The 18,843-nt window shown below is 40.0% G+C and overlaps 2 protein-coding genes across 2 annotated transcripts in view; one reads left to right on the top strand and one right to left on the bottom strand.

The window, feature by feature from the left end:
- LOC306864664 (brother of CDO-like) overlaps window positions 1-8,936 on the top strand; it is a 28,717-nt gene extending 19,781 nt beyond the window's left edge. The window contains exons 5-19 of the mRNA XM_079408808.1: window positions 593-736; window positions 820-1,113; window positions 2,131-2,403; window positions 3,295-3,554; window positions 3,656-3,821; window positions 4,193-4,252; window positions 4,560-4,769; window positions 5,060-5,238; window positions 5,356-5,455; window positions 5,543-5,665; window positions 5,781-5,963; window positions 6,059-6,261; window positions 7,154-7,242; window positions 7,450-7,610; window positions 7,758-8,936. Coding sequence (XP_079264934.1) covers window positions 593-736; window positions 820-1,113; window positions 2,131-2,403; window positions 3,295-3,554; window positions 3,656-3,821; window positions 4,193-4,252; window positions 4,560-4,769; window positions 5,060-5,238; window positions 5,356-5,455; window positions 5,543-5,665; window positions 5,781-5,963; window positions 6,059-6,261; window positions 7,154-7,242; window positions 7,450-7,610; window positions 7,758-7,891 — 2,579 coding nt within the window. The 3' untranslated portion in view covers window positions 7,892-8,936. The remainder of the gene's footprint in view (window positions 1-592; window positions 737-819; window positions 1,114-2,130; window positions 2,404-3,294; window positions 3,555-3,655; window positions 3,822-4,192; window positions 4,253-4,559; window positions 4,770-5,059; window positions 5,239-5,355; window positions 5,456-5,542; window positions 5,666-5,780; window positions 5,964-6,058; window positions 6,262-7,153; window positions 7,243-7,449; window positions 7,611-7,757) is intronic.
- Window positions 8,937-9,399: 463 nt separating this feature from the next.
- On the bottom strand, window positions 9,400-18,032 carry LOC306865219 (basic helix-loop-helix domain-containing protein USF3-like). The gene is made up of 5 exons (XM_079409693.1): window positions 17,974-18,032; window positions 17,432-17,463; window positions 17,242-17,324; window positions 17,027-17,123; window positions 9,400-16,829 (listed from the first exon to the last, which is right to left on the bottom strand). The coding sequence occupies exons 1-5, from the start codon at window positions 18,018-18,020 to the stop codon at window positions 9,967-9,969; spliced, it is 7,122 nt and encodes a 2,373-aa protein (XP_079265819.1). The 5' UTR covers window positions 18,021-18,032; the 3' UTR covers window positions 9,400-9,966.
- Between the last annotated feature and the right edge of the window lie 811 nt (window positions 18,033-18,843).

Below are 18,843 nucleotides of genomic sequence, written 5' to 3'. Positions count from 1 at the left end.
CCGAGTCACAGGGCTCAAGTCCAAGTCAAGTCTCGAGTCATTGCTGTCTAAGTCGAGTCTCAAGTCTTCTTTAACTGTCGAGTCGAGTCTCAAGTCATCAAATTTGTGACTCGAGTCCGAGTCAAGTCTCGAGTCATGTGACTCGAGTCCACACCCCTGATACTCTGTATTAACTATATTATGCGGTTCACATTTATGGCTAAAATTGAAGCTCTGTTTTACCTGAGCCATCATTAGGTCTGTTACAATCCACATAATGGAATTCAAATACGATTTGCTTGAGTTATTTCTGCCATTTTTTAAATGAACACTAGTTGATTCTGATATTTGGGTGTTTGACAGCTCTTGTCTTGTTGAGAGTCATCAAGTCTTTGTGTGTTTTCTAGTCTTGTCCACTCAACAAATCGCTGACTGTTAGCATGATTGTCTTTGTTGCAGTTACTCTTGCTATTCGTATATTTAGTTAAGTGATGAAGATTACAGCTTAGATTTAAGAAATGTTGCAGATTCTTAAACTAGATTCTGTTGACAAATCTGTTTATACTAGCTTGTCCTAAAGATGCCAATCATTGGTTCTCTGATTGTGTCCTAGGGAATTACTTGATCATGCCATCAGGAAACCTTCAGATAGCCAATGCTACACGGGATGATGAGGGTCCCTACAAATGTGCTGCTTACAACCCTGTCACACAGGAAGTAAAAACCTCCACCTCTACCGATCGTCTTAGAATACGACGTAAGTGGATACCAGAAAACACACACGCACAAAAATGCATTTTTGTTGATATAAAATTGAGTAAAATGTATCATCCCATCTAGGTTCGACATCTGAGGCAGCACGTATCATCTATCCACCTGCGTCTCGGTCCATTATGGTGAATAAAGGCCAACGGCTTGTGCTTGAGTGTGTGGCCAGCGGCATTCCCACTCCACAGGTCACATGGGCTAAGAATGGTCTGGACTTGCGAAATCATAACAACACCCGCTTCTTGCTCAGCAACTTGTTGATTGATGCTGTAAGCGAGAGCGACTCAGGCACTTACGTGTGTCATGCTGATAACGGCATCGGCTCTGTGAGTTCTGCTAGGGTGCTGTACGACGTGCAGGTGTTTGGTGAGTATGATTGCTAGAGAGGAAGAGTCTCACACTATTGTGCTGCAGGAGTCATATGTTAATTTCCATCAAATGTTAATATTTTATCGAACACTTTACAATACACTATCAATTAATGCATTAAAGCATTTTAACTAACTTTGTTTATAGAAAAACTAATATTAATTAAATATTTTAAAATGCAATTTATTATTGTGATGACAGCTGAATTTTCAGCATCATTACTCCAGTCTTCAGTGTCACATGATCCTTCAAAAATCATTCTAATATGCTGATTTGATGCTCAGTAAACATGATACAGAATTCTTTGATGAATAGCATTTATTAGAAATATAAATCTGTTGTATTATAAATGTCTTTACTGTCACTTTTGATAAATGTAATGCATCCTTGTTGAATAAAAGTATTGATTTCTTACTTGAAAAAAATCTTACTGACCCCAAGCTTTTGAATGGTATTGTATCTAGATTAATAGATAAAAAAAAAAAAACCATTACATTAACTGACATGAAGTGGGGTATAAAAAGCAGGAACCAGGGCAGTGGTGGAACATTTTATGTGTGTGATGACACAATTTAAATTTCCAGTAATTTAACGCTGATTTAAGGTAATAAGCATCTATCGGAACCAGAGAGAAAATTGTTGATAATAAGCATCCAAATGAACTCACAGTACATTTACTGAACAGAAAGAGTGTGTTTATGAGTGTGCGTAGGATTGAGTTTCTGAGACATTGATGAGGTTGTTTTTGTGGGATCGTCTGACGGCAGCTGTGATTAATTAAGCCGCTCTTGCTGCTGCGCTAATGAGCTCGAGCTGATTCACTGCCAGCCAACCATCAAGTTTTGGAAGAGGGTGAGAGAACCCAGTCTATCCCAGACCCCTCTGCGGCAGCATGCCATCACAAACAGCACTCATGCTTTGTGCTGTTAAGCCATCAACATGCTTGTTGGTTTATGCCATTCAGCATTTGTTCTGACATACAACTGTCTGAAACTCCTTTCTTTTGTCTTTCAGAGCCTCCCCAGGTGCGTGTGGAGCTGCAGCAGCAAGACGTTGCATGGGGCGACACAGTGCGTTTCAGCTGTCAGGTGAGGGGCAAGCCAGCACCCACTGTGGTGTGGCTCCACAACGCTCAGCCCCTGAGCCCGTCATCACGGCATCGGATGTCCTCACAGGTGCTGCGTGTGCTCAACGTCGGGCCGCAGGACGATGGCATGTACCAGTGCATGGCGGAGAACGGTGTGGGCAGCTCGCAGGCAGCCACAAGACTCCTCACTGTGCCGATAGGTATAATACTTCATTAAAATATTTTATTTTATATTATTTAACTATTTACTTATTAAAATAATTTTATTTTAATGTCCATTTATTTATGCTACTACTGCTACTACAAATAAAAGTAATGATGGTTAGTTATTAAATTAAAAAGGTATAAATAAAAATGAATAACAATTATCGCTTAATTTATAAATGTTATTTTATTAATAATATTTTATTAATATTTTATTTTTATTGCTGTTAGTAGTTGTAGTAGTACTATTTGTTTATTTTTATAATTAAAAGTTAATAAAATAGTTAAAATGTATAAAATAATAAAACTTATTATTACATATTACGTTTCATTATATTAATTTTATTTATTAATTTTATGATTTTTTTTAATATTAGACAAGGCAAGTTTATTTATATAGCACATTTCTTACACTATGGTAATTCAAAGTGCTTTACATAAAAGGAACTAAAACAGTTAAGAATACATAAAATTAGCCGTTTTATTCAATTTTATTTTTAATTAAAAGATAATAAAAATAGTTCACAATTTATAAAATAATAAAATGTGTAATAAAATTTGTATTAGTATAATAAAAAAAATATATTATTACATTTTATTTTATTTACATTATTTTTATTAGTAGTATTATCATTTGTTTTATAATTTTTTACTTTGTAATTAAGTAAATAAATCATACTTCACAATTTGCAAAATAATAAAAAGTAATATTAATACAATTAAAATGAAATTGCATTAAATTGATTGTATTAAAATTAATACAATTTATATTTTTTATATTTTATAATTTATAAATGCATTTACTTTAATAATTTATGGGCCATTACATTATATAATCATTTATGGGACATTATAAAAATGTTCTGCTTTGCTGTCTCTGGTTTCAGTGCCCTCACGATCAGGTAAGCTGCCCCTGATTCGACCGCTGAGTCCAGATAAGGTGTTGCGGGAACAGCCACCCTTGAAGCCTGTGGCCACCAGTGCTGTGCTGCCTTTCGACTGCTCTGAGATCAGAGTCTCTGTCGCTGAAGCGCCAGTCATCCTGAGTCAACCACGCACGGGAAAGGCCGACTACTATGAACTTACCTGGAAGCCCCGTCATGATGGAGGAGCCCCTGTGCTGGAGTATGTCGTCAAGTACAGAAAGGTACAACACAGCTCCGTTCATTCTTACAGTGTGATCTACTTCATTTCACTCGACAGTGTGTTTGTCATGTGATTCATTGTGTGTACTTTTCTCTCTCACAGGCTGGAGAATCTCCCGGAGAGTGGACCACTAACACCATTTCAGGCTCCCAGCACAAGCTTACACTAACCAAACTGCAGCCTGCCAGTCTCTATGAAGTGGAGATGGCTGCTAAGAACTGCGCTGGACTTGGGCAGCCTGCGATGATGACTTTTAGAACAGGCAAATGTATGCAGACATATGATTAGTTCAAGATTACCCTTCTCCATTAACATCTGAAAACTTTTTTTATTTTCTTTTATTTTTTATTTATTTATTTCTTTTAATGACCAATATTTCCTGCATATTGCTTGACTACTTTACAAATAACTAAATAAATTAGCAACAAATATTGATTTGAAATTTAAAGTCATGCCTAAGACAGCTTTTTTGGACAGCAATCAATTATATAAAAAAGTATTTTGCTGCAGAATTTGCTTTTCAGAATCAAGTAAGAGTTGTGCAGACAATGTCACTTTTTTTTCTCTTTGTTTTTTTAATATCTGTTCAAAAAATAATTAAGTAGTGAAATAAAATGTCTCTTTAATGTTGGTCTGCAGGGCGAAGAGGAGGACCCATAGGCCCCCAAAAAACACCAGTGGTGCCACCTCGTCTGTCGCGTGAGTATACTTTTGCCAGTGAGCTGCAGTAAAGTAGTGAGAAACTGTAATATTAAATACACACACGCGTATATATGTGTGTGTGTGTATTAACATTTATTAGTCCCTAAGAGTTCTGATCAGTACTATTCTTATTATTAATTATGCTAACATGACTATTCTCTTGATTTCTTTCAATCATAAATGAAGGATGACATTACAGTAAGTGTGTTATGTTTTAGTGTTTGTGTATGTGCAGTGTGCATGCATACACACACTCACTGCAAGTATGTGTTGTTTTATTGATAACCTTTTTTTGTCTTTTCAGCTCCAGAAGCTCCAGACAGACCCACTGTCTCCATGGCCACAGAGACCTCAGCCTATGTGACGTGGATCCCTCGTGGGAACCGCGGATTCCCCATCCAGTCGTTCCGTGTGGAGTACAAGAAATTGAGGAAAGGCAGTGGAGAGTGGGAGGTGGCTGTGAACAACATCCCTCCCTCTCGTCTCTCGGTCGAGATAACAGGCCTGGAGAAAGGTGAGATTTGCGTCAGTGAAGATGATCAGTTGATGTTTTCAGTGGCTGATGCAGATAGCGATAACTAGGATTATCACTTATGATGAAAGAAGCAATTTTCAGTTTATTAATAAAAAATGAAAAAAAGTAAATAAATCAATCAAGTTCAAAAATTTATGAAATATAAAAAAACAAATACTAAAAATATATTTAATAATACGTAATGTATTTAAATAAATAATAAATTGAGAAATGCCAGTGGACACGTGAGAAGTTGACTTTGTATGTTTTTCTTTCCATTGCATTTGCAGGAACATCATACAAGTTCAGAGTTTTGGCTGTTAATGTGTTGGGAGCGAGTCCACCAAGCGCTCCCTCTAAAGCCTACACAGTGGTGGGCAGTGGTCCACCAAACCGACGTCCCATTGATGGACCCTACATCACCTATAATGAAGCCATTAATGAGACCACAATCATCCTTAAGTGGACGGTAAGCATTTTCTTTATGCATAACACTTTTCCATGGTCAAATTCAAGAAATGTGAGCTGTTTGTTGTCACAATGGCATTGTCAGACCTTGATCTAAATATTTATATTCTTTCTACAGTACACAGCGGTCAATAACACTCCCATTTATGGCTTCTACATCTTCTACCGACCCACCGATAGCGATAATGACAGTGACTACAAAAAAGACGTAGTGGAAGGTAAGTCATGTACTTCCTTTATTCTTTAATTTTCATATAAATATATAGTAAAGAAATATAAAATATAATTGTGTGATGCTCTTTTAGGTGACCGATATTGGCATTCCATCACTGACCTACAGCCTGAGACAGCTTACGACATTAAAATGCAGTGTTTCAACGAAGGAGGCGAGAGTGAGTTCGGAAATGTCGTCATCATGGAAACTAAAGGTTTGTGTCCTTTTCCTCTCAATCACATTGCGAACTGCACCTCAGCCAATTTCTAGAACAAAGCTCTCTTCTGACAACACAGATGTTAAGTGTGAACATCTGTGTGTAATTACAGCTCGCCCTCACCAGAGGACCACACCTCCAGAGACCGCGTCTTCCAGGCCTGACCATCCAGGAAACCCAGTTCCCCGGCCTGGTGATCTGCCTTACCTCATTGTGGGCGTTGTTCTCGGGGCATTTGTTTTCATCATTGTGGCCTTCATCCCAATCTGTCTGTGGAGAGTTTGGGCCAAACAAAGTAAGTGTCCTTTTAGAAACATGAAAACTTAAGAATCCAAAAATAAGATAGAAGCATGCTCATGAACCATGAATTTTGTATTTATTTTATTTCAGAACAAACTTTAGACATGCGCTTTCCAACATTGGCAGCTACAGTTTCTCCATGCCAGTACACCATGGTACCTCTGCCAGGATTGGCTCTTGGTCGACCCTGTCCTGTAGACCCCCACCTGACCCCTGCCCATACAGTCTATGCTCCAAAAGGAGAATACATTCCCAATGGGAAACACACTACACAGCACCTTCCTGGACGCCAGGTAATTTTGGCACTTTCAGTGGTGCTTAATAGGGGTTTGCGATATGACCAAAAATTTATATCAGAATATATCACGAAATAGTTATGTTGCTTTAAATAAGGTCTTTATGATATCAAAATATTTGATACCATAGAAATAAGATAATCAAATGTTTAAAAACACTGCATATTCTTCACTGTGTAAATTAATTATATATTTATTCTTATTAAAGTTACTAAAGTGATTGTCAAAAGCAGTGAGAGATTTCTCTTTTGTTGTTTGATTAAAGGTGGGGTAAGTGATTTCTGGTAGCCAATGTTGATATTACAAATCACCAAAACAAACACACCCCTACCCCAAAAGAGTCTCGCACCTATTTTGATAGCTCCGTCCCACACATACATACGCAACCCAGGCAACGATTAGTTCTGTGAAACAAAGCAAACTGTCACTTTAAGAGCTGCCCAGATCCAGTACTGTTAGGTGTTTTCTTTGTCAGCTGTTAGCTTTCAGTTAATACTCCTGTGCTCTTTGAGTCTTCACGTGTGAGTGCTCAAAAACCGTCTCTCAGACAGCGCGCGCACATATAGTGACTCCTTTTTACTGCTGATTGTGTTTCAATGACTTAAAATCACTCGTTTCTGACCACAATGCTTAAAAACGTGAGTAAATAATTTTTTGTGACACGCAGCACAGCAATGTCTCTTGAGCGTTTAACTACGATAGAGACGATAGTCCAAAATCTCTACCAGTTAATTGTGTCTGTTGATATATCGCCCACTCCTAGATCTTAATGTTTTGTGTTGTCCAGCACAGTGGTTGTAAGAATAATAAACCTCTTCAATTGCTGTTTTAGGCCAGTGAATGAAAATATTGCATTGCATTGATATTTAAACTCTTGTCTCTCGTGTAGGAGGATGCTGACTATGAGCAGGAGTGTGATGCATTGTTGCCACAGAAACTTCCCAATCGGCAACCACGTGTCCACAATTACTGTAATGGGTAAGAATTCTAATACTGCTTTCATTTTATTATAAAACACCCACTTTTAAAGTGCCCCGTATAGTATGTGTTCTTGTATGTTCATTATTGAATATTGTTTGTCACATTATGGAAGTAAAATGGGTTGCAAATGGTGATTTGTTATACTGAGACATTTAAGTTTGTTAGGGAAACAACTATAATTTGAACTTTTTTTCTTGTTCTCAGGGTGCCTGGCTGTCCTGAAGAGGGATGCTGTGTGTCTGATGATTCCCCCTTGCAGGTCCTTAGTTTATCAGATCCTACGCAGCCATCTCAGAGTCCTGACTCCATGCAGGTTGATCACTCCCTCACTGAAGCAGTTCACATGGAAGGGGAGCTCACTGCTGGTACGTTCAGTTACTTCATGTATTACAATAAAGGTCAAAAGTACCTGCAAGAAACTGTCAAGCTTAATCAAATTTAGCTTTTGAAAATACACCAAATATTTTATTATTTTGTAAAAGTTGTCTGAATGCAATATGTTTTCCCCACAGACTTGTCCGTGTTGACAACAGTTGATGCGGGAATAAACCGGTTGCTCCAAGATGCTGAACAACAAGAAGTGGGAGTAACTCAGAACATGAAACAGCTTGAGGAACAAGGGACACATGATCCAAAAGATGGATAAAACTGTAGAAAATACACAAGAAAAAAAGAAAATATTTATTTTTGTATAACAGATGCTATATTTATATATTTATGTATTTGTACATAATACAATTTTTTAGAATTTGTATATATAGGTTGTTGCAATACATATTTTGGTATGTTTGTCTGTTACCACCAGGACTTTTTATAAGCATGCTGTATAAATGATCCTCATGTGAGATGAGAACAACCTGACACCTCAACACCATACATACAGTATCAGTAATAAGCTCCATATTTTCCACTGGCAAGCATCTGTTGATGTTTGAAGTACAGCTAGTGGGAAATATAATGCTTTTAGGGCATTATGATTATGATCCATTCATTATGAATGTTGTAATATGCAGTGCTTGGGGACAATTGACTGTTTAAAGACACTTTGCATCAAAAATATTTGTAGAAAATGTACGCCTTATATGCATACATATTTTATGCACAGTATGTTGTATCCACATACATTTAGTGGCTTTTTGGCATGTAGACTCTACTGTGAGGTTTAAATACTCAGATACACACAACAAATAAACAGTTTAAGAACCTTGTGATTGTAACTTGTTCCAGGTGCGTCCTCAGTTTTAAATAAGGTATTTTGATTGGTGTGCATCTTGTCGGTACAGTGTTTTACAGCTTTGTACATATGTTACTAAGATTTATCTATTTTCATCATTAACAAAAATGTTAAATATATGCAAAGTATATGCATTCTGTGTGTAGTAATATTGACTATGAAAAAGAGACCATATATTGTAGGTATTTATTTTGTTTCAGTAGCCTGGATGCGAGACATTCTTAAAATGAACATGCCTACCTGCAATATGGTGATTTTTATATTTTAAACTGATTTGATGTAGTCTGCTTGTATAGTTGTACTTTTGGAGACCTGCAGTTCTCCTGCATCAGTATTAGCTTCTTCCCACTGTTATAAACATGAAGGAAATGATCAATCTCCAACATATTCTAGAAGTGTAGCTGCATGGTTACATGGATTGAGCACTATTGGCTGTAAATAAAGCAAGAGAAATCGTATTTTCTGTTGTCATTTTCATCTATGTTTTTACTTACAGTAACTAACACATTTGATGGCATACTGTTTGAGCATGATTGGTGTCAAGGTGTATTTTTCCATTATTTTTAAGTCAAACTTAGAAAAGTGCTAGTCTGCAGTTTTGATATTCAATAAACTTACCTGAACCTTTTTTTTTTTTTTTTACTTTTAACCAGCTGGTCTCAAGGTCATGTTCCTCTCAAATTCACAGAAGTAGAATAACTAGCTTAAGTGGCTCTAGTAGAATTGACCGTTTTTATTTTTTGTAAGACCATCCATAAGTAATAAAGTTGAACGACAAAATCTTTGAAAGGTACTGACATCTGGTGGATTTAACACGCTAAAACAAGCAATCTGGGGGGGGGGGGGGGGGGGGGGGGTACCTTATGCCCTCCGAATCAACAGGTCACAAAATTGGAGACAGGTCACAAACATTTCAATTTAGATTAGATAGAAACTTTAATAACTTTTAAATTTTTTACAAATATCTACAGACCACACATCCATTTTCATAAATAAGTGAAAGTTCTTCTGGAATGATATTCTGCAGTAGAAACATTTTACAGATGGAAAAATATTTATAAACCTTTGAAAACCAACTGATATATCTACTGTAGCAATAAATGCAAAATCATAACTTTTTTTTTGCTTTCACATTTCATTATTGTTGCTACAAAGTAAAAGAACAAAAACGCATTAATTTTTCTATTAAACAATGTGAGCTGTTCTAAAGAAAAATAAAGTTATACATCATGTAGAACCATGACTGCCCAAACTATCCACAAACAAGCAAAGCAAAAGAAACCAACCCAAGGCTAATAGACAATCGTTAATATATTACTTTCCCCCATAGTTCCGGAGTGATCCTGACTAGGGAGCTGAGAACATTCCACGCTTTATTTGCTTTTGAGGAATTAAAAGTCTTTACAACATGGCCATCCTCTACAAAATATATGCAGAGGTGAAGGCAACTAAGTTCTGTGGCAAGGGATGAAAAACCCTTTAAAACCTTAAACAGCAGAAGTCCCATCATGACCCAGGATATGACTGATGTTGTGGGCTGGGCGATTAGATTGTTTATTTGAGTCTGAGGAAGTAGTGTTGGCAAGAGACAATAAAGGTGACATTGGCATAGAGGAGCCATCCGGAGGCATTGCTGTGGCAATTTCAGGGAACAAAGAGGTCAGGTTAAAGTTGGATAAATGAGGTGTGATGCCCGAAGAGTTTGAAATCTGCATTGGTGTTATATCTGTGAGAAGTGGGAAGCTAGCCTGCGCAAAACCTACAGGTCGAGGGGGAGAAAGAATAGAACCGAAGCGGTTGTTCAGTGGTGCACTGCCACTCTTGTCAGTGCTTGGACTTGTAAACATCTGGTTTGAGAAATACTGTAAAGGAATCTCACTTGAAAGGCTATGAGCTGCAGGAGAATATGAAGGATAAAATGAAGGTAAAGTGTTCTGAGGTTCTACAGGGAGGAGGGCTGGGGTGCGAGAGGCACTGGGCTGTGTGACTGGTGGGATGAAAGATGCGTTGGCATTGATGGGAGGCGGTGGGTTCATTCCTCCTTCAGCAATGAAAGGAAAGCCAAAGTTCTGGGTGAGATCAGACATGGCACAGCGATCGGACACTAAATTGTTGTCACTGCTGACCTGTGCACCATCTGCCATGAAACGCACAATGCTACTTCTTCTAGCTTCACTACCTGTTTGTGTACGGCCGAGAATCACTCCTCCACCTGATGGAAGGGGCAAAGAATTTTCTGGTTCAAAAGGATTTCCAGGTCTCAAGTTGCCTGACCGTGGTCGATCTCCTGGACGAATCTTAGTGCTTTGTGGATCTGGTCCAATATGATGGGGGCGTTGACTAACAGAGAGTGACCTGGTTGAGCCTTGAGTACGTCCTGTGTCTGAACTGCTGTGTGGTGTTGGGGGATGGGGTGGACCTGTTCTCACAGGTGGACCATGCAAATTTGCACTGACCTGAGAAATATGCCCTTTGTTGTTGTCCCCTAGACGTATGGGAGCAGCTTTTTGTCCAGGATGCAAATTAGGACTTGAGGATTTAGCCTGAAGTTCTCCAGCAGAGGTCCCAGGAACACAGTTGTATTCTATACTCCCTGGGGTACACCCCTGGGCTGCCCTTTGGTGCCCATTTTGTTCAGGGATATGAGGTGCCAAAAGGCTTTGCATAAAGCTCTGGTGGCATCCCTCCTGTTCTCTTGTCAATCCTGCTCCAATGTGCACACCTTGAGCAACAGGATGCGGACCTGAATATGTTCCACGTGAACGCCCATCCCCTGTAGGCCCTGCACCCATTCTAAATCCTGTTTGTGGCTGATGACCTCTCTGGATTTGAGGTACAGACTTGCTGGACATGTTTTCACTTCGAGACACTTGCACTTCAAAGTTACTTGGCTGATGCCCACTAACCAGAGCTTTGAAAGGTCCACAATCTGGTATTCTTTGGGTGTCTGTGTTATTAGCATGGTCGGGTGGTAACCTGCTCTGAGAATTATGAGTAATGTTACTTTTACCACGTGATGAATCTACATAGCCTCGCAATTCTGACTGGTCTTGTGCATTGCTTCGAGGTGCTTGCAGGTGCACGCCCATACGTTGTTCACCAGTAGCAGGGGTCTTGCCTATCAGAGCCTCTGCTGAGTAGCTAGAGAGGCGGTGGCGCTCCTGGCGTGATGAAGTACAAGCAAGATCCGAAGAACGCGAAACAGAATTACTAGCCTGAGAGGTCATCTGCTGCTGTTCTATTGAACGAGACCCCATTAGTCTTTGCATAGCCCCATGATCCTGTCCAGATGGACGTTCTGGCTGACCCAAGTGATTGTTTTGATGTGCCCTCTGACCTGCCTGTTGGGCCTCACAGTTTTTGTCCTGTCTAGCCCCAAAGTGCTGCTGCTGCTGAATCTGCTGCTGAAGATGCTGATGACGTGAATGTGAATTCTGTGGTGGCATCTGTTGCTGTTGTTGGTGTGACTGTTGCTGCTGTTGAATCTGTTGTGCTTTTTGCTGTTGTTGCTGTGATTGTTGCTGTTGATGGTGCTGTTGTTGTTGTTGCTGGGATTGTTGTGGATGCTGCTGTTGCTGTTGTTGGTGTTGCTGAGGAGGCTGCTGTTGCTGATGCTGCACGCCACTCTTTTCCAAATGATGTTGCTTCTGCAAACCAACATTTGGTCCGGACTGCCCACCACGCACTACTCCTCTCTTTTTTTGCACATGCTGGTCTTGCAGCAGGTTTCTCTGATGAATACTGTGGATCTGAGATTCTGGTTGGGTCAGGTGATGGTGAAGCTGGTAAAGGTGTCTTTGTTCTTGTTGTTGTTGATGTTTGAGGTAGGGGTTTCCCACTAAGTTCTGCCCAGATTGCGGTGCATTATGTTGTGTGTGTCCTTGCTGCAGGTGCACCACACTTTGCTGAGTTTGTTCATGTGTTGGAACCTGAGTAGAGCAGTGTCCATCAGTAGGGCGGAGCACAGTGCTCATGAAAGTATTAGCAGAAAACAGAGCCCCAACACCATCAGAGTGATTTCTTGGCATAACTGCAGAAGTACTTGAGGGCATCTGACCAACCATCATTTGCACGTGATCTGCACCCTTGATGTCCACTCTTGCAACATTCCCTGCTGGGCACGGTTTTGAACGCTTATTTGGAAGAATAAGGTCATCTTGGGCAGACCTTTTTGGCATATCCTTCTGATGACGTTCAACCATTCCAATACCAGCATGTGTCCGCATCAGAGCATTCTTTAAAGGTGCATATTCATTAGGTTGAGAACAGGTTGGGGGAACTTGTGAGGAAGACTGAGTCACCATGACAGCAGCACCTCCTGACGACGGAGCAGAAACCTGCTGTGTAAGATTGGGTGATCCTGGATAAGGTTGGTTAGAGCTTGGTCTGATGAGGTTATTAACATTAAGGCTGGTGACAGCACTAGGCTGAGACTGAGAGTAAGCTATGCTCTGTGGAAGTCTGATGCCAGTAGTACCGCTGGCTAAAGGCTCAACTGGAGGTACTCGAGCAGAGACCTGAGATGACGTTTCTGACACCGGTAAATCAGCCTGCTTTGTCAGTTTAACCTGCTGGTCAGTCAAACTACCCTTGTTAGAAGGGACTGGCTGCATTTTTGGAAGATCCCACCCTGTGGAAGCAGTACTTGTTGGGTTGTCAACACTGCATCCTGAAGTCCTCTTGCCTGAGCTGTCCTGTTCAAATATGGCTCTTGCAGCCATTGCTAATATTTCTGCCTGCTCAGAAGTGAAGGTGAATGCACCAAATGTACTTGAAGAGGCATTGATATTGTGGCCTGCTGGAAGCAATGATGCAACAGAAAACCCTCTGCCACCTGAACCTCCTGCAAGAGGTGAATCAGTCTGTCTATTGTTTCCCAGTGTAGGATCAAAGGAATCATTTTCCAATGAACATACTTGTTGAGGAGTAACTGTCTCTTTTTGAGCAAAAGCACCCATTTCTGTCAAACCCTTTTCCGTGGCACCATCAGATTGTCCATCCTTGCCAGGTTGTGTGTTCATATTTGAATCAGGCAGTTTGAAGTCTGCACAATTCCCTTGGTTACTGGTTGTCATGGACATATTCATTGTGGATGGTCGTTTTAGGGACTTGAAAGGATCTGACACCCTAGAAGTTTCTGGAATCTGAACAGGTTGTGTCGACATAGTGTCTGAGCCAGGAGTTGAAGTTGAGGGCAAAATAAATGATGTCTGATTTTGAGAAGAGTCAGTCAACTCTTCTCTTCTAGCAAACTTATCTTGTGTTTGTGAAATGGCCTGACTTGCCATGATGGAAACCATTGACCCACCCTCTGTTGAATTAGCACTGATACCTAATTGTTGACTTGGTGTAGATATATTACTTGGAAATGGAGGCAGACAAAGGTCTGAATTGACAGATTTACCTTTTGAATTGTTTTGGGCAGAGCTTACAGTGATCAGTGGAGAGGAACTCTTTGTAAAACTGGGTCTTGATTCTGTTGATCTGCTTTCGCTACTGGTGAAAACATTACTGCTACTCACCTTATTCTGCTCAATAGTTTTACTACAAAATGTCACACTGCATGAAGAGTTAACATCAACTTCTGATGAGGCAACTGATAAAGTTGCAGCAGTATCCACAGAGCTACACTGCGACAAGAGGGCAACACTAACAGCTGAACAATTAAGCTGGGGACCAATATCTGGAGTGAAGATTTCTTTACTCAAGCTGCCACAATTTGTAGAAACAACCACGTTACCCTGAGTAGAACTTACAGTACTGATACTACTAACTGTTACATTGTTATGCAAGTGGACATCATCTATAGATTTTGCTTTAGTCTTTGAAACTTCTCCACCAGCCAATGTGGGCATGGCAATGGACCCATTTACTGAAGGCATGACAGAACTGTCTGCTGATTTTTCACTGGAGGATCTGACACTAACGATTGCAGAACTACTGCATGTGGAACTAACACTGTTTGGGGCAGGTCCACTCTGCGTGTTAACATCATGAGTAACCGTATCTTTATCTGAAGAACTAACCGAATCAACACCTTTTGCTACAGTGGATAACTCAGAACATGTATCATTTACAACAAATGCCTTGCTTTTGACAGCAATTCTATGCAAACTTCTCCCAGGTTTAGGTTCCTTTCGTTTCACCAGTTTGGTTCTCCTGACTGAGTTTTGTCTGGTTCGATTTCCAGAAGTCCCACAACCTTTCTTTGGCAGAATTTTAACTGCACTGCCAACAGCAGTTGATGGTATATGTACAGAGGAGGAAAGAACAGTTTCAGTAGAAGCGCTGACCTCTGAACCACATGTCGGAAGAGGTTGCACAGTAGTGTATGAAGGTGGAGCAATGGAGTATATCTGAACATTGCTTTGACTTGAGACCTTTGAAATGCTCTGACTAAGACTAGTTAGAGCACCTAAACAATTCATGGCAACATTGGAGGTGGGTTCCTCAAAGGTGGGCTGAAGTATCGGAGTTACACTTTGACCAGATTGAGAGTTTCCCTTATCTGGTGACTTTGCCGGCTGCAGAACATAAACTTGTCCATTCACAGTGATAGTCTGAGGCGCTTGTGCTTGCAACTGGGTTGAGGGCCGTGGAAGAATATGTACCAACTGCTTTGTACCAGCTGCCTGCATGCTAGCTGTACAGGTAGTGTTTGAAGTGGTAATTTGACTGGATAACGTTGGGGTTGCAGTTGACACAATGGCAGTGTGATGACTCTGTGGCGCAGGGGTCAAAGTAGGTGCCTGAATTATGACAATGTGCTGGCAGGGTGTCTGACTAGTGACATCCTCTCTGAGAACCTGTGGTGCTGGACATGAGCCTCCCTGTTGAAGAATAACAACATGTGAGTTACTTGGAGGAGAGGAGGTTACAGCAGCTGGTGTTTCATCAGAATTCACCTGCAATAACTGCATTGTCTGTAACACTGGCAGTGTGGCAGCTTGTGGTTGAGGCACAAGGGCAGGCTGAGTTGGTGGATTTATGATTGGCTGAGCTTGAGGCACCACACTGAGATGCAGTTGAGGCACAACGGCAGACTGAGCTTGGGGCACCACTGTAGGTTGGGAATGAGGCTGGCATGGCAGAGCAGGCTGAGCTGGAGTTTTAGGTTGTAGGGTGGGGTTGCAGGTGGTCATCAGAGTGGTGTTGAGTTGGGGTTTTGGTAATAATGCAGGTTGTGCCCGAACAGATGATTGTGGATGGGTCAACTGTGCTGTCTGTGTTTCAAAAGGCTGATGGACCACTACGGCTTGGGATACAACGGCTGGCACTGATAAAATTGAAGACTGTTGTGCTACTGCTCTCTGAGGGCATGGCACAACTGCTGAATATATCTGAGGAGGTCTTGGCCCAGATGGCTGAACAGGAATGCATGTTGGTGTTGGGGCTTGCAGTTGCACAGAAGCCTGTGGTTTCAAATGGGTAGAAGCAGGCTCCTCAAAGTGTTTTGTTCCAGTTGAATATACAGAAAGTTGCTGAGGATTATGTGAAATGCTGGCACCGTCTGTGACGAGTGCCTGAGACACAGGTTGCACTGTATTTCCTGCAAGCTGTAGTGTTGTCCATGTAGTCTGAGTGCTACTAGTTGCACTGGTTCTAAGAAGGGTAGAGCTTGATGGTAATATAGTACTAACAGATTGAATTTCAGTGGATGGAGCAACAGGAACCACTGAGTTACTGATCACAACTTGAGGCAGCGAAGATAGGCTAAGCATATGCTGAAGTCTGAGGGGGGTGGTTGGACAGGTAACAGAAGTGAGACTGGGGATTGGGTTATCCGGTTGAAGTTGTGGAGGGACTGGGGTGCTGACAACAGGCTGGGGACATACACCTTGAAGAGCAATATAATTCATAGGAGGGTTTAATCTTGGAGTAGCAGGTGCCAGAGGAGAATACTGTTCCAAGACTGTAAGACATGGCTTTGACACAGCAGGAATAAGAGTTGCTACAGGTATGTGGGAAGATGCAGAAGAGACTACAACTTGATTTACTGGTGCTTCGTTCGTAATACCAATAGACTGGCCCATACCCAGTGTTATATCACATGCAGGTTGGACTGTTACAGCATTTGCTGGTTGTTTTTCAAGATGAGAAACTGTATTTGGTGGCACTGGGCCTTTGCTTGTAGGACAGGAGCTGTTGCCATTAGAGTAGACAATTATTCCCTTTGACATCAAGTGAGTTGGAGTGACTTTGGCTACTTTTGCACAGCGCTGCTTCCCTTTCCAGTGTATAGTGGGGTCATCCAGGAAATTGATGCCATTAGCTTTGAGGAGTTCAATATAATGAGCACTTTCCTTGCGCAGGTCTTCCATCTGGTGCCGTAAGCGCTTTATCTCTTCCGCTGTGGAGACATATTTAACACAGATGTCAAAATGAATGACTGCACATAAGCTTACAAAGAATGCATTGGCTGGCATTTAATTCAGTACTTATCTTAATAAAACTATGTCCCCATAAGGAATACATAAAATGTTCATGGATCACATGTAAATGCACTTAAGTTATAGAATTAACTACTGTAATTAGGTCATGGCTTACCTTGGACTTTGTCTCCTCCATTAAGCAGCATTTCATCATTTTGTCGCTTTAGCTCAGTGATGTAACGAAAAGCCTCTCCCAGAATCATATTTTTACTCTATAAGAAAAGTCAAAATATTACAAAGTGAAAACTCAGTAGAAACAATAAAAAAACAGCACTTTTTGTTTAAAAACAGCACTTTAGTGTTTAGTTTCTAGTTCTATTACACATTTACCTGCTTCAAGGCCTGAGAGCAAGGCAAAAGTTCTCCAATCCGATTTATACCAGCATTGATTTTCTCTTTACGATGTCTTTCCACTGATGTATAAGAAACAGTATACAAAATATTACTTATAAAAATATTCATTTAATATTAAAATGAGATCAAGAAAAAAAAAGACATTTTTACCATAATGTTTTCTCACCTGCATTATGGATCTCCTTGTTTTTCTTCCGCCTAACATTTCACAGAAAATTATTAAATGATAAACAACTTGAGCTCATAAGTAAATAAAAAAATAACAGTAAACATCAGAACACTACTACCTAACTAATTAAAGTCCATACAAACATAAAACTGCAATACTTTCCTCTGAGAGTCAATTCGTTAACATTAATGCATTAGGTATGATGAACTAACAATAAGCAGCTATTTTTATAAGTATATTTATTCAAGTATATGTTCATTTATACATGTTCTTTCATAATGCATTTACTATCAAAACTTTATACAACAATAATGTTTAATAATAAATGTTATAAAGTGTAGGTTACTGTTACCTATTGCATTTACTGCATTAAAATAATTAAATTACAGAACATTAAAATACAGAATCTCATTGTTAATTGTCAGCTATAAAACAAACATAGCCCAAAAACTGTAAATTTAATGAAGGAATAATTTACTGAGTTATATCTGAACTGCCATGACATTCAATACACTCTTTAAGCAGGAACTGATCAGTACCGTGGCGGTTTTGTTTTTTTTGTTTGATTCTGTACTATCTCCGGCATCCTGGCACACTTTACAGCCTGTTAATACCAAAACACATTAACAAAATCTTATTTGAAAAGAATGCAACTCAAAATATATGTAAGGGGATATGTTGTGGTTGGGGGTAAATGCAAAATTACCTTCCAGCACTAAGAATGCAGCTATGGTGTGTGAGCTCAGCAATGTTGGAGACCATAGATACATGCACGTCCATGCTCCATAAGAAACTGCAAAAGAAAAAAGAAAATAATTCTAGATTATGACATACATGACACCACTTTACATCAAAGACTATTACAGGATTGTGAGAATGTTATTGTCTGCTTGTCTTCTATATTCTTCACAGATTGTTACTGACACTGTGTTTTTACATAAAGGCTTGAAGATTAAATGAGATGGACAATGTATTTACTTGCAAGTCCTCAAAACAATAACTAGGAATCAAACTGTCAAGTCAGGGGTTAGCAACACAGACTAAATACAGATCGCACCTAACTGAGCTTGTTTATTAAATCAAAATTCCTATGCATGTAAATACAGTACAAGAAGGCCAATTTGACTCTTCTGTCACAACTAGCATGAAAAGCTCTTTAACACTGAGCTGGCTAACAGACTTAGCTTATTAGCTTTGAAACCTAGACTATATCTGTTGAGTTCTGAGCCTGAATAGAGAAATTGAATACAACACAGACTGAGGAGAACAAACCTGACTGTACACCTATAACGGAACGACTCTTTAGTTCTATCTTTTTGTATGCCCTTAAGGTACAAATATGGCTTGAGTGGTTAACTGGCAGCGAGCTAACACGACAGCTAACACATTAACGTTACCATGGTTTACGA

Source organism: Barbus barbus (assembly GCF_936440315.1).
Source record: "Barbus barbus genome assembly, chromosome: 46".
Lineage (NCBI taxonomy): Eukaryota > Metazoa > Chordata > Actinopteri > Cypriniformes > Cyprinidae > Barbus > Barbus barbus.
The sequence above is the reverse complement of the archived record's forward strand: the minus strand, read 5'-3'. Positions and strand labels throughout refer to the sequence as shown.

Coding starts and splice junctions, on each gene's coding strand:
- LOC306865219 (XM_079409693.1), bottom strand. CDS start 18,020: ATGCCGGAGATAGTACAGAATCAAACAAAAAAAACAAAACCGCCACG. Junction 17,124..17,241: donor GCTCTCAGGCCTTGAAGCAG/GTAAATGTGTAA, acceptor CTTTTCTTATAG/AGTAAAAATATGATTCTGGG. Junction 16,830..17,026: donor TGGAGGAGACAAAGTCCAAG/GTAAGCCATGAC, acceptor ATGTCTCCACAG/CGGAAGAGATAAAGCGCTTA.